The sequence below is a fragment of the Asterias rubens genome, chromosome 7, assembly GCF_902459465.1.
Source record: "Asterias rubens chromosome 7, eAstRub1.3, whole genome shotgun sequence".
Taxonomy (NCBI): domain Eukaryota; kingdom Metazoa; phylum Echinodermata; class Asteroidea; order Forcipulatida; family Asteriidae; genus Asterias; species Asterias rubens.
This window is the reverse complement of record NC_047068.1, coordinates 8,650,810-8,675,950: the sequence shown is the minus strand read 5'-3', so window position 1 is coordinate 8,675,950 and position 25,141 is coordinate 8,650,810. Positions and strand designations below refer to the sequence as shown.

At 37.5% G+C, this 25,141-nt stretch overlaps 1 protein-coding gene across 1 annotated transcript in view; it reads right to left on the bottom strand.

Moving 5' to 3' along the window:
- Positions 1-22,905, bottom strand: part of LOC117292966 (N-alpha-acetyltransferase 60-like) — a 37,396-nt gene extending 14,491 nt beyond the window's left edge. Inside the window, exons 1-4 of the mRNA XM_033775146.1 lie at positions 22,784-22,905; positions 21,307-21,559; positions 15,277-15,406; positions 6,815-6,911 (exon numbers count right to left, since the gene is read on the bottom strand). Coding sequence (XP_033631037.1) covers positions 6,815-6,911; positions 15,277-15,406; positions 21,307-21,494 — 415 coding nt within the window. The 5' untranslated portion in view covers positions 21,495-21,559; positions 22,784-22,905. The remainder of the gene's footprint in view (positions 1-6,814; positions 6,912-15,276; positions 15,407-21,306; positions 21,560-22,783) is intronic.
- Positions 22,906-25,141: the final 2,236 nt, after the last annotated feature.

Genomic DNA, 25,141 nt, shown 5'->3' with positions numbered 1-25,141 from the left:
ATTTTCCACGAATTTGATTTCGAGACCTCAGTGTGACAGAGGGTTATTTTTCTTTCATTATTATCTCGCAACTTTGATGAATGACCGATTGAGTTCAAATTTTCACAGGTTTGTTTGTTTCATACATATTATGAGATACAGCAACTGTAAAGGCTAGTCTTTGACAATTACCAATAGTGTCCACTGCCTTTTAAATGTAGACATTAAAAATTTCCTCATGTAGGTTGCCCTTCCTGCAGAAAAAAATGCCTTGGTGCCCTTACCCTTTCAAAAATGAAACATGGACATGGTATAGGCCAGCCAAGTCATCGTCTGTCATTAGGGAAAAAGCATTAAATTAAAGCACTGTAAGCCTCAAGTTTTTCATACTATGTTGGCTATGATTGTATAATGATTTATGACTTATGGATTTTTGATATTTTTCGAAGATTCGTGTTTGTATTGCGTTGTTTATTACGTAACATTATTTATTCATGCCTACATGATAATATAATTGTAAATAACCTGTCACTTGTCTTTGTAACTGCCATCATGAAATAAATGTTTTTTGAAATGAATTTAACTGAATTGAATATATTGTCAGATTGTTTGTTATTGGCCATTATAATAATGGGTGAATTACACTACACTAATGATGCAATCAATTAATGACAAGAATTATGCAGTCTTTTTTATTTCTTGCAGTCCTAAAGAAAACAGCCTTTTAATTACAACGTATTATATAACACCCAATTAGGTCTTCGCCAGTTGAATTGGAAGTTTGTAGATCGCTAAGCATTTACTAATTAAACCATTTTATGGTCGGTGTGTACGTCATAATAATAATAATCAATGAGTCTGCTGTTTGTCTGGTTTTTATATTAATTGTTGTTTTGTTTGTTCTTTTAACAAGAGGTATCTCCACTGGTCAAGCTGAGCTTTCACACTTTTATTGACATTAAAGCTTTTAAACAATCCCCTTTTCGTGTTTTTGTGGGGTTTTTGTTTTTGTTTATTTTTTACTCATTAAGCCTCTGTAGGTAATTTTTAGCTGATTTTGTTTAGCATTTACTTCAACAGTTCATTGACAACTGATGGGGCTGACCTGGCTAATAAAATTTTGTTAACAAATGTTCTAAGTGTTACAAGGTTTTTAAAGATATTGAATAATAAACCACAATTGGGAAGCTGACTGGATAAATTTTGAATCAAGATTTGATATTTACTTCTTCTTTTTTCTTGAACTGTATATTACTGTATCTTACTGTTTGGTGCAATCTTGGCCTAATAAATAATAATAAAAAATAAATAATAATAAGACAAATGAAGAAAGTCCATTCAACTCGGCTTCCCATCGTTAATTGGAAAATTCTGTTTTCATTTAAAAAAATGTTCTTATTATGAAACAATTAGTACACTATTAAAACATGTACATGTGTACATGTACATTGTAATTGTATTACATTACACTGTACATTGTATAATGTTCCCACCAAGGTCAGTTTCGTTTATGTGTAAAGTCTACATGTACAGGTATGTACACAGCATGCTGATATTTATATCAGTTTATTCATTCAGGCATTAAATTACATGTATCGGGCCTGATACTTAACAGGGGCAAGAAAGGCGATAGCCTCCAAGCCCCCTGGTCATTTGCCTTGGTGCCCTTTAAACGCTCCAGTAGAAATTTACAATGTCCTCGCCCTTTACCGAAGAAAAAATGCCTTGGTGTCAATCCCTTCCAAAAACGAAGCATACAGGCCTGATGTACACAGATAAACAACACAAAAATAAACACTCAACCACAAACGTAGGACTTGGAATTGCCCGTAGGCGAACCAAATCACTGTCTCAAACTGTTGCTGTAATTGCCATCCAATTGTGTCATATTGAGAGTGACAGATTTCCTGTTAGTTGTTGCATTATAGGAAACAGAAGTTGAGGCCTTATTTCATGGTTAAACCTGACATGGGCTGGTAGACTTCTACACTCTTGCCAGGGATGTTGTTTTTCTTCCATGCAATGTCAAAATGGTGAAATGTGCTGGTACATCTCTGGATCTTCTGAAGGCAATTAGAGTTAAATCTGACAGCGTTTTTTTTTTTTAGCATTAAAGTGACTCCACCATAATATGAGGCTATCCATCCTCCATACTGTTTGTATCAGGCTGCAAATTTTCGTAAAGCCTTTTTGGGGGGAGTTCGGTGATCATACGAAGGGCAAGGGGGTACGATTTTTTGTTTTATTTGTATTTCAAAATTTGTCTTATTTCAAACATTTTTGATAACCTAGATAACAAAGCGCCCAATACCAGGAGTGATTCTTACTAAGGGTAGATCATTGAATACGATCCACGATCATGTTGTTTTAGAACGCGCATTTTGGCGACAGTTATATCTGTTTACTTTTATGCTTAACTTAAGTTTTTAATATTTCTAATGTGTGTAATGTATTATGCTTGTGAATGTTTTGCCCGAAAAAAAATATTATTATTATTTTAATAATAAAGAATAAAACATTTATCAACCCTGCAGCCGATTTCACGAAACGCTACGATTAATCCTAACTCGAGTTAGGAAGAGAAACCTGTCCGAACTTAGGATAGGTTCAATGCGTCCTACGTATTTGGATACGGAACTGAACCCGGTCTAAGTCATAAGATGAATCCTAAGTTAGAGAGAGTTTGGTGAAATCGACACCTAGAGGTTTCAAAAGTTTGAGTACATCAAAAAGATTGTACTATTGGCTCTTTCCGAGTAAATAAAATAGATTTTACATGTACATGTAAGACCTTGGAACTGAAAGTGAAAGAGGTAATGAAGGAAACGGCATTGCCCCGGCAAATCAGGCCTGCTAGGCCTATTCAATCAACAATGATGAAAAAAACTAAATCGTTACGTACACATGATATGCTTTTAATTAAGCTTGGGCGATATCGATTTATTTTATTCACGATATATCGCTGACAATATATCGCAATATTCGATATAATCGCGACTAATTAAATTTGACAATCAGTCTTCAAACTCCAAGTGAAAGTTGTAGAAGAGACAGTCATAGCATAAGAGAGGTGTTCTACAGACCTATTCTTCTGGTTTTACTCCAAACCTATGGGGTGCAAGATACATCGCGATATTTAATCGATATCGCGATATATCGCGATTATCACAATATATCGCAATATATCGCGATATATCGCGATATATCGTGATATATCGCGATATTTCGATTAAAACCAAATCCATCCGATATCGAAATCGTTCCCAAATTAACATCGCGACATTCGATAATATCGTGATATCGCCCAAGCTTACTTTTAATATGTCAAGAGGGAAGCAAGGGGGGAGGCAGTGGATCGAGAGGATGAGGCCGAGATTTGACCTCAGAGTCAGATTAGGTGCAAAGATGCGGACAGACTTAGCGTCGAGCATTTAGCAACAGGATACCTGGGATTAATGACATCAGAGTGCGTCCCTGCATCCTGGAGAGCACTTAAAAATCTCTCCCAAGACGTTGGCGCAGAAGGAACGGACACAACACATCAAGAGAAAAAACAACCCACAATACCTCACAAGGTAAACAACATGTGCATCATCTGCATGACAAAATTGATTTGCACAATTGACGAGATGGGAGAATAGAGTGGTCCCATAACAAACGGAATCCGCTGACAAAATGTTGGTTAAAAAAATGCGATGATAAGCTGGTCCACAAGCAGGCCTTGAAAGGGCACAGAAATTTCTCTCTGGTAAAGAGCACTTGTTAATTCTACATGTTTGAGGAAATGTAAATTTGTATTGGCACTTTACAAAGGGCACCACAGCAAAGGCACAGGGCACCAAGGCAAGTGCTATTGGTTCCATGGGTTATTTTAAGGCATGGACTAGTCAAACAACCAAGCTAGTTCTGCTGAAACGTGTGGAACGCCAAAGAGGCATTTAATCATCGGGGATGGTCTTTTGCAACCGGTGATCAAATTTGTCATCGGTGGTGGTCCTATGCGATTGGTGGTCAACTTTAGCAATCGGTGATAAAACACGATCGGTGGTCCATTTTAGCGATCGGCCATGCATATTCATGATCGGTGATGGTATTAGCGATCGATCATGCATATTCACGACCGGTGATGGCTTTTTGCGATCGGTGGTCAATTTTAGTGATCGGTGATGACTTTTTGCAATCGGTCAACTTTAGTGATCGGTGATGACTTTTTGCAATCGGTCAACTTTAGGGATCGGTGATGGCTTTTTGCAATCGATCAACTTTAGTGATCGGTGGTGGCTTTTTGCAATCGGTCAACTTTAGTGATCGGTGATGGAATTTTGCAACCGGTGATCAAATTTGTCATCGGTGGTGGTCCTATGCGATCGGTGGTCAACTTTAGCAATCGGTGATAAAACACGATCGGTGGTCCATTTTAGCGATCGGCCATGCATATTCATGATCGGTGATGGTATTAGCGATCGATCATGCATATTCACGACCGGTGATGGCTTTTTGCGATCGGTGGTCAATTTTAGTGATCGGTGATGACTTTTTGCAATCAATCAACTTTAGTGATCGGTGATGACTTTTTGCAATCGGTCAACTTTAGGGATCGGTGATGGCTTTTTGCAATCGGTCCACTTTAGTGATCGGTGGTGGCTTTTTGCAATCGGTCAACTTTAGTGATCGGTGATGGAATTTTGCAATCGGTCAACTTTAGTGATCGGTGGTGGCTTTTTGCAATCGGTCAACTTCAGGGATCGGTGGTGGCTTTTTGCAATCAGTCAACTTTAGGGATCGGTGGTGGCTTTTTGCAATCGGTCAACTTTTGCAACCGGTGATGGAATTTTGGGATATCCAAATTTTGCGCCCGGTCGATGCAGGCCTACTTCAAAATCTATTATTGTGTAGATTGTGGATATTAATTGTTGTTATTTTCTAGTTCACACCACCATGGAGGAATAAATTACACTCACCAGCAGGTTGACTGACCTGCCAAACATTTTTAGAAGAGTACCATTTTATACCCAGATAACATACATACATTGGGCAATCAGTTATTCCAAATTATTACATTATTGCAATCAAGATTTATTAATATCTACAATTTTGGGGGTATTTTATAGCAAAAAAATCTCAACAAATTACATTACTTTGTCATTTTTTAATTGTTTTGACAATCTTAAGACATCCTGTGCCACAGCTTTGACTCGCTGCCTTGAGTTGACTGATTGCAAAAAGCCACCTCCGATCCCTTAAGTTGACCGATTGCAAAAAGCCATCACCGATCCCTAAAGTTGACCAATTGCAAAAAGCCACCACCGATCCCTAACGTTGACCGATTGCAAAAAGCCATCACCAATCACTAAAGTTGACCAATTGCAAAAAGCCATCACCGATCCCTGAAGTTGACCGATTGCAAAAAGCCATCACCGATCGCTAAAGTTGACCAACTGCAAAAAGCCACCACCGATCCCTAATGTTGACCGATTGCAAAAAGCCACCACCGATCACTAAAGTTGACCAATTGCAAAAAGCCACCACCGATCACTAAAGTTGACCACCAATTGCAAAAAGCCATCAACGGTCGTGAATATGCATGACCGATCGCTATATACCATCACCGATCATGAATATGCATGGCCGATCGCTAAAATGGACCACCGATCGTATTTTATCACTGCTCGCTAAAGTTGATTACCGATCGCATAGGACCACCACCGATGACAAATTTGATCACCGATTGCAAAAGACCATCACCAATGATTAAATGCCTCTTTGGCGTTCCATAAAAACGTAGACCAATTTCCGATTACAAAAGTGATCCAAAGAACAAAAGAGAAAACACTAACTCCAGCCAGCTCAATAATTCTCAAGAAGAAGATCTTGCTAGGGAGACGTAGAGGCTCCCTTTCAGGAATAGAAATCAGGACATTTCTATATTTTGCTATTACGGATATTAAATTAACCCAGTTTCTGATGAAAGTAATGAATGACATGTACACTGTAGACTCAAGGACCCTTCCAACTGCACATTAATAATTTTGTTAAAAACCAACTTTAAAAGGTTAATACATGCAGCGCCAGTTGTAATACAACTCTTAAAAATTTGAAACTATTTTGAATCTCCTGAACAAATTCAGTTGACTGCATGTACGTATACCAAGGCTCGAAGTAAAGAATAAAGTACCTTTTTACTAAAAGATCTCAAGTATATGAAGATACAGAGAACTTGATACAAAACATGAGGCCATTGCCTTGGAATGATAAAGATCCTAAGGTAATTTGAGTGTCTTTGGTATGGCTTTGGTTGATAACAGTATACACATATTGACTGGCAACGAGGTAACTAGTATATGTCTATTCCCACGAGGGACTTTGAGTGACCAGAAGAGCGACCTATTTCCCGAGGCCGAAAGCCGAGGGAAATAGGCCCCGTTTCTGGTCACTCACAAGCCCGAGGGGGAATAGACTACAATAGTTACCGAATTATGCCAGTCAATATGTGTTTTATAACACAGCTCGGTCTAAAATGTCAAATTAGAACAGAAAAAGGAGTTTTGTAGTTGTTGTTCACGATTCAAGTCAAGAGAGGACGCTGTAACTGGGCACTAATTGCAAAGACTAGTGCCCGCTCTGGTACTATTCCAGCAAAACACGGGCGCGCGATCACTAGCCTATATTAGTTCATCCCACGTGACCGTGTTTCAGCCAACCAGAATACAGAACGAGCAAGAAGTGTGTTATAATCCAAATTAGTGCCCTTATCTCAAAAATATTAATTTTAGTGCAAAGATTCTGCTCCAACAATCATTAAAATACAACAAAGAAGTAGAGGAAGTGAACTTACCTATTCCTCGTCGTCTGAATTCCTTCACCACACCGAGACTGAGTATATACGCCACTTGAGTTGAATTGGGGAATGTGGCAGATAGTATGTTGAAATCCTGGGAAAATAAAGAGAAAAACAGACAAAGTAAAAATACTTGATTTCTTGAAGAATAAAATTTCAATATTTCTTTACACTTTCAGGGCTAGGGTTTTTACACTGGACCACAAGGCCGAGGCTAGAAAAGTCCAGCGGTCTTGAGATTTTCTCACTATGCATAAGTTTTCCAAAAAAAAAAAAAAAAAAAAAAAGATATTTGAAATGAACAGTTGCATCTCCTTTTAAAGGTGATCCCTCTGCTGCTGCTTCTTTAGGTTGTATCAGAAACGTGGGTGTGACCCCTGGCCATGTTGAATGGCTTTCGACTGGAAATCCCAACAAAGATATTGGCAAAATATAAAGATCTCCATTTAGGGCTAGATAGCTCAGTTGGTAGAGCACCCCACACATTAATCCAAGAGTTTCCCTTGTGGTTTATTACTGAAAATCTTAACAAGCATGGAGCAGAAGAAGAAAGAAAAAATAAAACACCACGGAATCACAAGACTTGTTACGTTGTAAGGTAAACCAGCCCATGTTATTATAAATCACTGGATTGGGGCCAGTCCTCCACTTTCTGGGCTTAATTTCGTAGCGCTGCTTAAGAAGCACAAAAAGCAGCACAGCACAAAATAATTTTGCTTAGGAGAACGCAGTTACCGGCCAAAATACCATGTCACATTTTGGCTGGCAACCATGTTCTGGTAAGCAAAATTATTTTGTGGTATTAACAATCATACCATTGTGATTGTTATCTTGCTCATTATTTTTCTAAACATAAAATTGATAACCAATGTTTCCTACTTTTAAAGCAGCTCTATGAAATTGGGCCCTTGTTCATGTACATGAACATGACTTCATGTTTTAATTAGTCGTTACGTTGCTGGATTATATAGCTGCCCTGATATCATTAAGCCATCAAGTCAAGCGTGTACAGCCACTTCAACAATAAATGGAGCCTAAACATAGCCTCCATAATCCAGCGATGTCTCAAAATGATAATAAGTAATTAAATAAAGACATGCTGCGTTTGACTTCGAGCTTCTTTGACTGAATACACTGTGCTCGACGGGAAGGAGGTTAGATATCGGGTAATTTTTATTAATTTTTTTATCAAATAATATTACACAAGGGACACTGACTGGGTATGTCCCTATAATTTACTGTTATTGTTTTCAGATTTTAGAAGTTATTTTTAGCCCCTGTTAGCAAATAAAGCACTACACCATTTTGACAGATAATCATTACTTGTTTTAATTACTGAATCCAGTGTGGTTCTGTGCTGAGTGAACAGCTCTTTCTTGAACAGTGGAGACTGTACATTGGTGGGCAGAGATTCCGCAAAGATTCCGTAAACAACTCCTTATAAGGGAATGCTGTGCGCGTCGCGTATCGCGTGATGTGGCACAACTGTTTCAGCCGTTGCTCTCAACCAATAGGAATGAAGAAACTGTCTTATAAGAACAGGTGCAAGGTCGCGTGTCACGCGTGCCCAAAAATTAACACTTTTTACCGGTCATAAACAAAGGTTTATACACACCCACGTGACGTGCTCTCCACCAATGGGAATAGCAAAACTGTCTGAGGTATTTACAAATTAGTTTTTATGGCAATATATATTTTAAATATCAACCAAACGTGTCAAGTGCCTTTAAAATGTGCACTGTGACGTAATAAAATTATCCTACATTTTGCAATCTGTCATTGGTAAGAGAGAGGTCACTTATACCATACCATATACATGGTATACAGCTTAGTGGATTATTTACTTTTATCTGTTGTTTTCAACTTCCAAAATCTCATTCACAAAACAAACAATGGAATTAGTTTGTTAAATAACAGGGAGTGGGAATAAATAAAAGTTTACAGATACAGATAGTGTGTTTTCAGGGTTCTGCCCACACTGTGGTCTGTGCCGGAAAACCTGCATGGCAATCAGGATTTCCCAACCACCACAGGAAGAATTTCCTCCGCTTCCAACCACCACACATATTCAAAATTTTTTAATTTTTAATTTTATTATTATTAATATTATTATTATTATTTTTTTTTTTTGGGGGGGGAGGGGGTTTAAAGGCAGTGGACACTGTTGGTAATTACTCAAAAATAATTATTAGCATAAAACCTTTCTTGGTGACGAGAAACGGCTCCCTCTGAAGTGCCATAGTTTTCGAGAAAGAAGTGATTTTCTGCGAATTTGATTTTGAGACCTCAGATTTAGAACTTGAGGTCTCGAAATCAACCATCTAAACGCACGCAACTTCGTGTAATAAGGGGGGTTTTGTTCTTTCATTATTATCTCGCAAGTTCGATGACCAATTGAGCTCAAATTTTCACAGGTTTGTTATTGTATGCATATGTTGAGATATATCAACTGTGCAGGCTAGTCTTTGACAATTACCAATAGTGTCCACTGCCTTTAAACAGTGAATACAAATCTTTCAATTATTTTTAAATAAATAAACTACATGTATGTATGCATTTTAATTTTTAATATAATTCCCTTAGGATTCCAAAAATACAAACTAAATTCATTAGATTTGGAGCACGTCATTTGATTTGTGTAGTAATTCAGATTTATATGTAAACTGAAGCAAACATCTCCTTAGGAAATAAATCTTGATTTTTCTTTTGTTCAAATCTTACATTTCGGGTCCAAACCAGCCCTTTCAGAAGCATCAGTCCAATGTATTCTGAACACGTGTCATGTACACAAAGAACCCTTGTGCAAATAGATGATAAAAAATGAAATGTCTGACAATGAGTTCATTGGCAAACTCTCTATGTAATTGGCGAATATGTTTTTTTTCTGTAGTATAAATTATTGTCGCGTCTAGACAGTCTATTTTAGTCTGAAACCTTTTAAACAAATTATTTGTATCTCCCTATTCACAACCCAGCTTTTAGAATCTGTTAGCGTACAATATCATAAATTGATACAGCTTCCCTAAGTCCATTGCGATTAAAGATAGGGTCATATATTGGTCAGTACTCAACAAAATAATAATCATAAAATAATAACCATACAATTTTACTGCAGCTGTTGACAAACAATTTTGATATGGTTTGGATCATTTTCACCCCAAATAATTTCAATTTGAGAGATGATACATGTATATGCATGAATTGTTTCTCAGATATCTGAGGACTGGTGTCCGTTCGCTAATGCTGCAGAGAGAGATGCGATTGGTACCCGCTGTCAACTCGCTCAATGTGAATGGATTCAATGAATGGGTGGCATGGTTGGCTTGTGCGTTAAGCGCTCGCCTCTCACCAAGGTGACCCCGGTTCGATTCCCGGTCAAGGCAATATGTGAGTTGAGTTGTGCGTTGGTTCTCTGCTGTGCCACGAGAGTTTTCCAGACCATTCGGTTTTCCTCCCTCGGGAAAAATCAAACACTTTCGATCTTGGCTGTGCTCCGTGGTCATAATGGGTTGACAAGTAGACACAGTATACAGCTGTTACTTTCACTAGTAGTTTTTATGCCTCATAAAAACTTATATACTTGTATGTAACCACATTACTTTGATTGAAGTGAAATGTTTCTCAAAATGCTTTATAAATACTATTCATAAATACCTCAGACAGTTTTCGCTATTCCTATTGGTGGAGAGCGCGTCATGTGGGGGTGTTTAAACTGTTGATAATGACCAGTGTTTATAACTGGTTGTCCGCGCTAGTCTTGATGCAAGACGTTTCTTGTTACGGGCGATGCAGGCGCTGTCGGTGATTTGGCCGCGCTGTGTGTAAAAGGAAAACCAGCCAACATGCACCAAGACTATACGCGCATGCGCACGAACGGAACCGGAAAACACACGCGTGTACGGACATCGTACATGCCATTCAACACGTATACTGAACATACCATGGAGGTGGAAACATACAGAGCTCAAGCACTCGGAAACAGATAAGTTTTACAGAGTTTCTTACTTTATTACGCCTTTTAAGGTATTTATGAATGGGAATCAAAGTGTGTTGAATCGGTTTTCAACTAGTGGTTTAAAACCGCCGAGGCCTGGTTCTTGATAATTTACCTCGACTTCGTCTCAGTAAAATTATCAAGAACCAGGCCTCGTTTGGATTAAACCACTAGTTGAAAACCTCTTCACCACACATTGATTCCCTTAATAAAAGCTGCTATAGGCTTTTAATCAATTATAGTTTTATTGCCATTAATTTTAAGAGTGATTACAGATACATGTCCCTTCCCTTTGAAGACACTGGACACAGTCTTCTCACTTGGTGTATCTCAACATATGCATTCAAAAAAACTTGTGACAGTTTTAACTCAATCGGTCGTCGAAGTTGCGAGATAATAATGGAAGAAAAAACACCCTTGTCACACAAAGTTGTGTGCTTTTAGATGCTTGATTTCGGGACCTCAAAATCTAATTCTGAGGTCTCAACATCAAATTCATGAAAAAAATTGCTTCTTTCTCGTAAACTAAGTTACTTCAGAGGGAGCCGTTGGTCACAATGTTTTATACTATCAAAGGCTTTCCATTGTTTGTTACCAAGTAAGTTTTTATGCTAACAATTATTTTGAGTAATTACCAATAGTGTCCAGTGCCTTTAAAAAAAACTAAAAGCGCACAGCCTGTCATGGTACATAAACACAAATAGAACCAAGGTAAACATTGTGACTCCATATAAACATTTAAACACAACAATGCAGGATATGATTGTTTAGATTGTATGAAAACCCATCTGTCATCTGTCATTGGATTCCTCTTTCAAATTCATGGAGGACAAAGATTTGCATAAAAAGCTCATTATTAACCATTGATAACATTAACCTTTAAAATTTATGGACATTAAACAATTAAAGGGGAATATATGCATCATTGAATCTACTGAATAGTAGCTTTAGCCCAATCACTTGTGCAATATTTTAAGTCGTTTTAATTTGCCTACAAGTTTACTTTTTATTTATTTATTTATTTATTTATTTAATTTTATTGTTTATCCTTACCTTATCTGTTATTTTTACTTATTTATTTTTAATTTATTTTTTATTCTTATTAGATTTTTAATTTATTTTTTCTTATTAGATATTTATTATTTACTATTGGTTGTATAATTATCTGCTTTTACTATTGCTTTGTGTACTATATTTTGTTAAATCTATATTAATTTTATTGTGTACCCCAGATGTGGGGCAACAGATCTACGGATCATAGTATGTATTTGCTTTTGTTGTCCCTTGCCCATCTCGGGGTTATTGTCAATGTATTTTGTTTTGTAATGTTATGGCAAATAAAATAATAATAATAATAATAATAATAATAATAATAATAATTGGTTTTTGGAAGATAATTTTGTATAGATCCTCTAGTTAACAGTGCAAACAATCTGAATCTAAATTGTTGGCAAAGCATCCTACTGGAAACATCACACCAACTTTATGTAGAGGACAGGGAAGCAGCACGCTGAATTGAACCAAGGTCTTAAGCCCGGTTCATACTTCCTATGAATGCGAAGCAAATTTGACGTGAATTTGGCGTCACAACCCTCCTTTTCGCAGCGATATTCGCAAGTGAGTTGCTTAGAGTTGAACTGCTGCGAATTATTCGCTGCGAATTTGTGACGTCAACATTTGTATCGCATTCGCATTCGCAGGAAGTATGAACCGGGCTTTAGGAATTTCTTTGTACATGTACATGTGTATGTACCTTGGGTTTATCTTGGTTTTAAAAGCCCTGTTCAAGCTGTAGCATAATGGTTTTCTTTTAATGTTAGTGTGAAATCATTCAATGCATATCCACTGCGTTCGTTTTTGCATAAATACTTGTAGACCGAAGTTTGCATGTATCGGCCCACGATACTAGCTTGTTCATTGAGAGAACCCTGGGCATTATTTTATTTTATGAGAACGGCCACTTCGAGGTGAGGGCTACACTTAGGCACAACTAATTTGGGCTGTTGACCGGGGGCACATTGACCCGGGGGCACATTGACCCGGGGGCACATTGACCCGTACTCCTGGGACTAAAACAAGGTTACCCCCTCAACGTCCGTAAGGCTGTATTTTGATTATGATGATGATTGCACACCAAAGCTGGCTTTGTGAATTTGACCGTACTTCAGACAGAAGGTTTGGCACTACAAATATAAACATAGTTGGACAATTGCTATTACACATAACTCCCGAAGGTATTACAAGGATCAAATGGACCAATGAAAATACCGCATTCGATCAAGGATAAAGAGGTATAAATATGAACTTTAAAATGGAGAGCTTCAACATGTACGCTGAAACTAATATTCTTTACTAATATGAATGAATTTATATTATATGAGACCAAATATGCCCCATAAGTGAACTTACATCATGTGGAATGTAACATTTTTATCGAGGGTGCTTACATGGTCAACCAGAAACACCAGGGTTTAACCCCTACTCTTCCACAATAAGTTTTCTGGGTTCTTTTATGTGCACTGCCAATTCTTATACACAGGTCATACAGCTAAAATGTCGCGCGACCAGGGCTTAAACCCACACTCTGTTGATCAGAAACACCAGAGCTTGAATTCGGTGCTCTCAGAATCATTCTTCATTTTATCTTCAAGACAAGTGCACTATCTGTTGCCATCTGGTAAAGGTGTTACACCTCAAATGTCAAAACAAACTGTATGGAAACTGGCAACGATGGGTGTGAACTTTAAGATAGGTATGTCATTCTTCAGGGAATCGGGTACCAATTAACGCTTGATGGAAACTACAGAGATATAAAACTCCTTTGATTTTGGAAACATGTACATGTACTTCAACTCACTCTGGGCCCAATTTCATGGCTCTGTTTATCGTTGAATTCTGCACTTACAATCTCGGATCACCGCTTACTGTGCAAGCGCCGCAAATCTGCACTAGCATTATAAGCGGAGAATGCCTAGTAAATTGGAATATGCATGGCACCAGAGAAAAACGGCATTCCCAGTTACCTTGTTAGCGCCAATTCTTTGCTTATGGTAAGTAGAGCCATGAAATTGGGCCCAGAACTAAACCATACCCACAAAGTGGGTTCCCCCCCCCCCCCACAAAAACAAATAATAATAATCCTATGCTGTAAGTAACACATTCTTTCCCCTCTTGTAAACAGAGAATCTGAAAGCACTGATCATTTGTTCTACAAGAAATGCAGTGCTACATTGTATGTGCATGTATGTTCAAATTATAAGACTCATTTATTTACCTAACACCATCATGTAATGGTTTAACATAAATAATTGATATGTTTTATTGTATTGTACTTTTATACTACCTGTAAACGCATGAGAAATTAATAAATTAAATGAATAAAGAATGAAAAAATGAGAAATTAATAAATACAAAATGAATTAAAATTTAATGCTGATGTAAGGGACAAATCAATAGGTTTATAAACCTTGAGCTTCAGTTCAGACCATAATTATCAACATTAATCTTGTAAATCATACCAATGTATAAATCAACATTATACGAAGCCGAATCTCCATAATTTAGCTATCACTTTGTGACTACCCTGGTCTGGCTGTGGGTTTCTAGTCTAAGTAGGGTGCTGCTGTTATGGGAATTAACAACAAAAGGGAGCACAGCATTCCGTTCATCCTGGAAAAAAAAATCAGCTGCCCACGTACAGAGGTTTTGTTCACACATCGCCCATCCAAGCCTTGCAGATGAATCCTCCTTTACAAAGACTACATGGGTGAAAGTGAACTCATTTGACATTACGCGCTCTAGCATTTGAGTTGGAAGAAATCTCTTGTCTGATTTCAACCACAATGACCTGGAGTTTTATTAGGGCAAACAAATCAGACATCAGAGTAGGCAAAATAACATGCCTGATCTTGAGAACAAAACACAGGATTTTGTGCACATAAAACACATGCACTGAAAAGCAAACAAGGCAAAATTGTACGAAGCAGGGCCCAATTTCATAGAGCTGCTTAAGCACAAAAAGTAACTTCCAAAACAAATTATGCTTAGCACAATAAGGAACCAGCCAAAAATACCATTTCACATGTACAATATTTGTGACCGGTATCCTGCTCATTATTGCTTATAGCAGGGATTTTTCAAGTAGCATTTTCTGCTCAAAAGCAACTACTGAAAATTGGCCCAGGTTCTAGATCCTCTAATCAGGGCCCAATTTCATAAAGCCTGTAAGCACAAATACTTGCTTCGCACAAACAAAATTTGCTCAGCAAAAATAGATTTCCCACTAGATTACAGTACAGTTACTGCAACTTGTTCCCCCGATCATTTCTTGATTAGCCAAGAAGATTTCTAAGCAGAATTTCCTGCCTTAACAGCTTTATAAAAATGCATGTGGGTCCAGAAGTTCAGACAAGAGGGAGGAAAGCTAGGGGACCTTCTTAAATATGCTTAGCAAGTTTATAGCTACCTCTCTGTGGCATCTTGACCTCGTCTTGACCTCAGCAACGATCAGACCAACGATCTTCCCAGCTGACTCTGCCGAGAGGGAATAGAATTTCTGGTCGCTAGTGATGTCTCGATACCAGGAATCTGGATATCTAGAAAGAAAAAATAACAGTTTTTACAACAAATACCCTTTTTTTATTTGTTAACAGTTTGATTGTTTTAATCCTATATAAATGTATAATATTGAAACTATCATGTGAAAATTGACAAAATTTGCTTAGCAAAATAGATTTCCAGCCAGATTACGATACAGTTACTATTGCTGCCACTTTTCCCCCGATCATTTTTTGCTTGGCCAAGAAATTTTTTTAAGCAGTTTGAATTGAAATTGAATTGAAAAGGTAATAGGAATAGGTAATAGGAAAAGGTAATCTGAGAACATCCATACTCCTCTTTGTCTTACATACATTGTAAAAGATGTTTAAAATTTGCAAAAGTAACATTTTTTAGATATCGTCGCTGTACCCACTGCCTATAATGCCAAAACATGGGATTCTCACTGCCTCTAGCTACTGGGCAATCTCGGGCAAGCTCTAGAATTGCAAGGGTCGTGGGCTTGAACCCCACCCGATAATATGCCTGTGAGGTTTTTTCACAGGACTCAAGAAAGTACTGAGTATACAGTGCTAACACACATCGTTGTATGGGTAAAAACCAAAATTAACATACATTATATTCACTGCATTCCTGCATGTGTTTATTTCACATTCTCACATTTAACTACCATTATTGAGGGTACATACAAAATATTCCATTAAATTGAAATGTACTGAATTGAAATGAACAGAAACAAACCATTTAGTTTCAGAATCATGTTGAACACATGTAAATAGTGCTCTATTTTTAGAACGTTTGAGGAGATTCTGCTAAATTATCTCTGAGAGACAACCCTGAAGCTATGATCCACCCACTCCTCGCTTCAAAACATTCTCAGGATCCTCAGTCTCATTAGTTATTTCTTTTAAAAAGACACTTGGTAAATGTCAAAGACCAGTCTTCTCACTTGATGTATCTCAACACGCATAAAATAACAAACCTGTAAACATTACAGCTCAAGTGGTCGTTGAAGTTGCGAGATAATAATGAAAGAAAAACACATTGTCACACTAAGTTGTTTACTTTCAGATGCTTGATTTCGGGACATCAAAATCTAATTCAAAATTTGGGAAAATTACCCCTTTCTCGAAAACTACGATATTTCAGAGGGAGCCATTTCTCACAATGTTTCATACTATAAAATAAGCTCTACATTGCTTGTTACAAAGTAAGGTTTTTTATGTTAACAATTATTTTGAGTAATTACCACTAGTGTCCACTGCCTTTTAACATTCTCGGGATCTTCTTATCTGTATCATCATTTTACATTTTAGTAACAAATTACAACAGCAACTGAGCTGCCCTGTTTAACTTCAATCAGCAACGACAAACAAAACTTATTGCTGGAAAACAATAAATAAATAACAGCATGATCCTCTTCCCCTCCCCCTTCCCCTCCCCCTCCCCCTTCCCCTCCCCCACAAAGAAAAGTAATACAACCTTAAGGTTGTATTACTTTTCTTTGTGGGGGGGGGGAAGACCTTGTGTTATGACAAAGCTTACTAAACAGCTCTGAAATAATCTGGAAAATCTCACAGTGCGATAATATTGAATTGCCCGAGGAGGTAGAAAGACATTGTGATTTGATTTAAGTCTTGCATCCTTAACGCTGGACCGTTGTCGCTACGGATTTAAGTTATTAAAAGATGTGATGGCATGAACAGAAAATTGAAAACTTCAAAGCAATGTCCAGATCTCACAAAAGCAGCTCTCTCAGTATCATTCCAAGAAGATCTTCTTCATATCAATGCCTGACAAGCGAGCCTTCATGTACAGTGTCGATCATTAATCACCCCCCCCCCCTCCTTTACCAGGCCGGCGAAAGAGTAAACAAATCTGAGCTACACTGTAAAGAGCACCAAAATAGTACCGTATCTGACCAAGGTCAAAGGTAGTACAAATACATGTACCAAGAATGTTTTTGATGCAATTAAACGTGAGATTGCAGTAAACACAGTTCTTCTTTATTGAGAGGTTTTAAAAAATAATAAAAATAAGGTTACCAGCTAAAAAATACCATATCACATGGGTACAATCTGTGACTGGTATCCTGCTTATTTTTGCTTAGAAAAAAAATGTGTATGCACTTTTTTCTGCTTAAAAGCATACCTGCTCATAATCACGCAGTGTATAACCTGAGCATCAAGTACTGTGGAAGTTTCAATTCAAAAATGAGTGAACAACTCAAACGAATACCATTTTACTGTCCGAAATCTTGCAAACAAAAAAAACAAATACTAATTATAGTAAGCAAACATAGAAATTTTTACCACAATTTCAATGTTGATAATATACAAATAGTTTATTTAAATTAACACTGAAACAAAAATAAAATTTGGGACAAGGATGCTTTAAATGTTTAGAAACCTCTTTTGGTAATCACATGAGTTTGTGCGACCATTACTTGTTACAATGTAAGTTTTAAATGATACATGAATTTCAGTTGGGCAATAGTCTATAAAGACTTCAGAGGGAGCCGTTTCTCACAATGTTTTATACCACCAACCTCTCCCCATTACTCGTTACACCAAGTAAGGTTGTATGCTAATAGTTATTTTGAGTAATTTCCAACAGTGTCCACTGCCTTTAAAAAATGTTTACATTTATTGGAAACCAAGATCTAGTCTTATTCTCAGGTTTTCTTTGTTTATTTGTTTGTTAAACTTTTTTCACTTTCACGTTTCATCGCTAAATTTCACTTTCCAAACAATTCATTGTATTACATCTACTTGGCTTGCAGGGTTCTGCCCACAGTGGTCAGTGCCGGAAAACCTGTCCAGCACTCAGGATTCCCAAAACGAATTTCCCAATCTTCCGACCACCACACATTTTCTTAATATTTTTTTCAATTACACATGCAGTACCCTTCATAAGGTTTCCAACAAAATAAAAAAAGGTATTTATACGTACATGTACCAATAGAAAAAGTATCCAAAACCATCAACTTTGATCACTTCTTTGATTTGGATCTACCATGTAAATTCATTTATTAAGTTGATATTTTACCAGCCTGATGAACTTGTTTCATGACATGTAAATGATCCGTCTCGCAATTGTTTCTAGGGATTCATTTTTACACCACTAAATAAATCCTAGGCAGAACCCTGGGCTTTCCTCTTCACTGCATGCATGGTATACATGTAGGAAATAGTTGTTGCTACCAAAGCTCATCCAGTTTTTGCATTTTTATTAGTTTTGAAGTGCTACTCCTACCTTTCTTGTTTTTCCCATCAATATAACTATTAAAGGCACTGGACACTATTGGTAATTGTCAAAGACCAGTCTTCTCACTTTGTGTATCTTAACATACGCATTAAAATAACAAATCTGTAAAAGTTTGAGCTCAATTGGTCGTTGAAGTTGCGAGATAATAATGAAAGAAAAAAAACATCCTTGTCACATGAAGTGACTTTCAATGCTTGATTTCGAGACCTCAAAATCCAATTCTGAGGTCTCGAAATCAAATTCGTGGAAAACTACGTCTTTCTCGAAAACGATGTTTCTTCAGAGCAAGCCGTTTCTCACAATGTTGTACACTATCAGCAGCTCCCCATTACTCATTACCAAGTAAGGTTTTATGCTAGTAAACAATTATTTTGAGTAATATACCAATAGTGTCCACTGCCTTTAAAGCTACACATGTACAACAAATGTTAAAAGTATGAAAAACAGAATCGAACTACTAAAACTCAATATGGATGGTACAGTATGAACTTGGTCATGCACGAGACTTGCACAGTCTATTGCAAACCATGGGTCACAACCAAAAAGTGGGGCGACAGAACATTCAGGTTCACCAAACTCAAAGTCAAAACTAACAATTCATTGGAATTAGTCATAAAAATACAATATTTATAAATTTCTTCAATAAAATATATTTACCCCCATTACAAGTAGGGTCATAGATTGTTTTTTTTGTTTACATATTAATGTTTTACAGGCAAATTATAAGGAAAGATACAATAAAAGTCGCATGTAAAAGTTTCAGATAAGAAAACAGCAAAAAAAAACTGTCATCCCAGTATTTTCACATGAATGTCAGATCAATCCACAGTTTTTTAGCAAGTTTGGCGAAGGGTACCAACCACATCTTGGGTCACAAAGATTTGCAATCGGACACCCACCCTCAGAAATCTTTAAGCATCATTTTTCAGTTGTTGGGTGAAAATTTATCAACATCATATTCCTTGGAGGGAATCCTTTCTCAAAGTAGTGCTGCTCACCAAGAGAGTTTCGATGACCATTAATTCTTTTGCTTACTATGAGGGCGCACTGGCCTATATATATACACGCCCCGGCATGCGCACAGGCGGCCATTTTCTAAGTTGACAAAACAGCCATTTCACAGCGTGTGTTTGTGCGGCCATTTTGTAAGTTGAACAAACAGCATCTTGTGAGTGTTCAATAAAAAAACCTCAAACGTGTATTTTATATTCAACGCGCGTACATAATGGCGCGCTTGTCATCCTGCGGTCCCGTCGCGTTTGTGCAAGCAGCATCACCAGTGCGCCCTCTAGTTCTTATATAACTGTATGATATGACCCTAACTTTAAGGTCAGTCTGTTATTACAGGGGCGAGGGTCATTACTAATAAAACAATTTGAAACTTGGATACAAATTCAAAGGTATGTTGAAATGATGGCATTTCTACCATTTGGTAACCCCGGGGGTTATAGATTACAATGAGCCTTTGGGAACAGTATCCACAGCACTAGAGAAGTACACCAAAGAGCAGGATTTTTTTTTTTTTTTTTTTTAATAAATATATTGTCTGATTTTCTTCACCAGGCCAACATAAGTGCTGCATTCAGATAAAAGTCTGAAGAATCTCATCCCTGTTTTTAAAGGAACACGTTGCCTTGGATCGGACGAGTTGGTCGTAACAAAAGCATTTGTAACCGTTTTTTATATAATGCATTATGGTTGGAAAGATGTTTTAAAAGTAGAATACAATGATCCACACAAGTTTGCTTCGAAATTGCGTGGTTTTCCTTCTCCTGTCCTGTGCGAACTAACACAGTTGGCCATTTATGGAAGTCAAAATTTTGACCCAAATAAATGGCCGATGTGTTAGTCGACGAGGTTAAAGGAAAACCACGCAATTTCAAGGCATGTTTGTGTGGATCATTGTATTCTACTTTTACAACATCTTTCTACTCATATGCATTTTATAAAAAACGGTTACTAACGCTTTTCAAAGACCAACTCGACCGATTCATGGCAATGTGTTCCTTTAAGACGTTACATGTCAGCCTGCACATATTTGCATCAGGGTTCATTCGGCCGGCCATCACTGGTTTATAGAAAGGTTTGCGGTAATACCATTTAATGACTATCTCTAATGAGTTGGGGTGGTTGAACCGTTCGATCAGTATGCTCTGATCGTCTTCTGGAGAAAGAACCATTGGTTTCAACTCTACGTTTCGATTAGTGGGCTCTGTTCATCTTCTGGAGAAAGCTGGAAGCTGGATCACTGGTTTCTTTCGTCACTGATAGACTGAAATTTTCATCGGGACGATGGCCCAACAGTTTTCAGGCCAATGCTGCTTTGCTGATTGCAAGTTTGTGTTCTTACATGTATGGCATGCTTAGTCACACACTTGGTGGGACTGGGGCTTTCATCACATTTGTCTATAAATCTCCTCTCCACCTGGACATTGCTTCATAACCAATAGACAGCATTTTTCCCTAAGGCATTCAGAAACTGTGAAATTGAAACCTTTACGGAATCAAATTTCTTAAATTGAAACCTGTAAGGAATCAAATTTCTATACAAGTGACACGCCTGTGAAGCAATGTGTAGTTTAGATTTCCACAGAGCAAAATGAGGACTCAAAAAGAAAAAAGTAAAAAGAAATCACCTTTAAACATTGAAACAATCTAATATAATACTTACTCGACAGGAAACCATTCCCCGCACAATTTCTTGACCTCCCCCACATCATCCGGACATAAGAACCTCAGCTTAAGAAGCTGAGTCTTTCCTCCTCCTCCATTGCCACGCCCCCCTCCTCCCCCGCCTCCACTATTGGTGCCCTCTGGAACCCCACTAGGGGCGTGTTCTGTACCAGCACATGAAGTCATGCATGCAGTGGGGTGCAGTTACACTACGTCATTTAGTTGCCCGCTACTCACGACCAGGAATAGGGCTGCAATGTCAATAGATACAAAGAGTTTAATTGTTTCAAATGTAAGAAGATTATATTTGTATAAGATTTGAGGGGTTGCATGGTGAGGTATCAATGTATATTTGGTTTGCGGTAACACCATGTGTGTACTCTACTTTCCAGGTAGAGTCAGTTTGTTCTTAGAGAACTGTCTTGCTTTATTCTACTACCGCGGAGTAGATGTTCAGGGGTTCGGGAGACTTCTCAGTTCTGAAAAGTTTCGGAATAAAGCAAGACAGTTCTCTAAGAACAAACTCTGCCTGGCAAGTAGATACATACATGGTGTTACCGCAAACCAAATTTACATTATATTTTTAGTTGTTATTAAAATACACACTTTTGTTTGTTAGTAAATGCAGTTCTGGTAATGATACCAATGATGCATTATTAGTGAACCAAATCACTTTGTCGTTGTATGCAAGCCTGAGTGCTTACCACATACAATACGGTATTGTATGTTTGTTCGAATGATCTTCCCATCAAGGGAACTTGGCAAACTCAAACAAAGGGATATAAACACCAAGCTGGCAACAGCTAGTTTCCTCATACAAACACTGGTTAACGTCTAGATGATTATGTGCCCTCCCTATTACATACATGTATTTTCAATAAGGGAATCAATGTGTGGCGAAGAGGTTTTCAACTAGTGGTTTAATCCCAACGAGGCCTGGTTTTTAGTTAAAAATACAATTTATTCAACAGTTTGAAGGTGCATATGACGGTGCATATTTGGGTGCATATGACTCTTGTGCATATATTTAACGGTTGACTTATGTTCAAATGTTCTGTTAAAGTGCATTTAAAAATTGTTGTCGTGAGGGGTCGTGAGTTGTTGGTATTTAGTGCGACCCCGTACACTTGACCCACTACTATTCCACCAACCCCAAAACATGCAAAATATTGCAAATCTAGTCTCTAAAATTATGTTAAATATCTATCAGCTTATGTCATAAGCAATACAACAAAACAAGTATAATTTAGGAATTTATTTTCTTTTATTTTTGTTTATCATCCGATCCGAACCGGCTGATCGAGCATAATCCAAAAATAGGGCAAACAGGTTTGTATTTTTATTTCTCTACTCTAAGTCCAACTTATTTTACTTCGTCTTTCCTGTGTGGTCAGTGTGTGACTGATACAGACTGAAACACAGGATTAATCCGATTAATCTACCATGGAAGTATTTGTAACTAAATTTGTACATACCATTCACAATTTACTTCAAAATATCCCGAAGAAAAATCCGGTTCTTTCTCGAAGAATCGCCGACAAAAAACATCACTGCAAAAAAAAAAGGCTGCACAAAAAGATAAACAGAGATAGATACGCAAAGGTTAATGGTCAGTCTGATACCCATTGGATGTTATTATGACATAACTACAGACTGCACTACAGGAACCAGATTTCAAAGTCCGAAGATCGTACGGCTCTCTGATCGTACGATCGAGATGGCGCCCTCCCTTGACTCAACTTATCTTGGCCTGGGGAAGTTATGAAACACCATTTCAACCAAGGCCGTCACCGAATTAGCGGATACAGCTACGACTACGGCTAGATTTCCACTTCATTGTGCGCCGAAGTATTTAATGGTGTCCTTAGCAACACCCTTAGCAACAGCCTTAGCCGTAGCTGTAGCCGCCAATTCGGATACGGCCTAATAAACGCATAAACTTTAATCCCTAGTCATTTTTCGCTTTCAAGCAAAGATTAGTAGGAGGACATGCCTCTAAAACAATTTTGTTCATTATGTATTTTTTTATGAGACACTCAAACCAACATTCACTGAGCCATCATCTGACTTATCCGGATGGCAAGGGTTTGTTTGAATGCATGTCCCAAAGACAAAAGAAGATTCAAAATTCTGCAACAACAAAGAAACTACGTTCGCCCACTTGTCATTAACCTTGCCTCCCTCCCTACACTCCGTGAAAAAAAATGCAACAAAGCGTTCGTTCTTCTCAAATTGTAATTCCTTCAGACTACTTTTTGACTGGAAACTAAAAGTGTACATTGTTATAATTATGCCTTTTTGCAAACAAAAAATTAAACAATAAAAATATTGAAGAAAGTATTACAAACAACAAGGGAATCTGCGGTAATTTTATATTTATTCATTTATTTATTGATTTATTTACTTATTATTTATTTTAATATTATTCTTAAAAAAATCTATAGGTCGCTTCTTTGTTCAACCCAAAATTATTTGAAGTTGATAGTTGTAAGAATATTCTACAACATAAATTATTTTGTATCTAATATTTTTTTTTTTTGAATTATTAGCTTATTATTCAATGTCACACCTTAGCTGTAAATAAGGCAAGGAGGAATACAAAAATACCCTTTGTAACCAAGGTTTTGAAAAAAAGGAACCTAGCTTAAAAGACAGTGGACACTATTGGTAATTTATTGTCAAATACCAGTCTTCTCACTTGGTGTATATCAACATATGCATAAAATAACAAACCTGTGAAAATTTGAGCTCAATCGGTCATCAAAGTTGCGAGATAATAATGAAAGAAAAAACACCATTGTCACACGAAGTTGTGTGCTTTCATATGCTTGATTTCGAGACCTCAATTTCGTGGAAAATTACTTCTTTCTCGAAAACTACTTCACTTCAGAGGGAGCTGTTTCTCACAATGTTTTATACTATCAACCTCTCCCCATTACTCGTAATCAAGAAAGGTTTTATGATGATAATTATTTGAGTAATTACCAATAGTGTCCACTGCCTTTAAACATGGAAGGCTTTAAACATGGAAGATTTTTTTTTTTAAATGCCTTTCAACCAAGGTTCGGTGTGGCAGGAAATTCTGTCCCCCGGAGATTGTGTCCAGTCCAGCCATATGAACTGCGTACAAACTTCATCTAACAGCGCCCTCTTTAGAAACAGTCATTCAGTAAGCCATAGTTTGGGTAAATTGTCTGTATACACCAAATCAAACAGAAAGTGTACATACCTCAAAAAGGCTAATTTTCTAAGGGGGGGGGGGGGCAGAATCTCCAGCGAACAGATTTTCCTGGGACACCGGTTGTCAATGAGAAGAGAACTTCAGGGTTTCCGCTCGAAACGGCGCACCGAAACTACCACGCTTTCAGAGCCTGAAAACCTATGTTTCGCAAAGATCCTGGAGGTTTCATTTCGCCCAAAGGAAAACCAGGATTTTTTTTTGAAACGGCACAAAAAGAGTACCAAGCCACGCATTTTTTAGAGCCTGAAGAGTTTTTGTAAACAATATTATTATTATTTTTGTGACGAGGATCTTTGGGGTATCAGCCTGCATCTCAGCCTACCGAAACCACCTTTTCACCCTCTTCCATTTCGGTAGCTTCGATTTTCTCAGTAAGTTTGGGTGGGCTATTTTTCTATTCTTGCCCTTAGCAACAAGATGATTGATGTTTGGTCCGTCCCCCAAAACCATGTCACACATATTCTTATCCTCATCAAGACTGTGAAAACTCGAGGGCGTTTCGCATACTTTATGGTTAGACTTCTTTGTACGACTTCTGAACGGTTTACGAAATCGGAGTTTCCTGTCAAATGTCTCTGCAAAACGGTAAAAC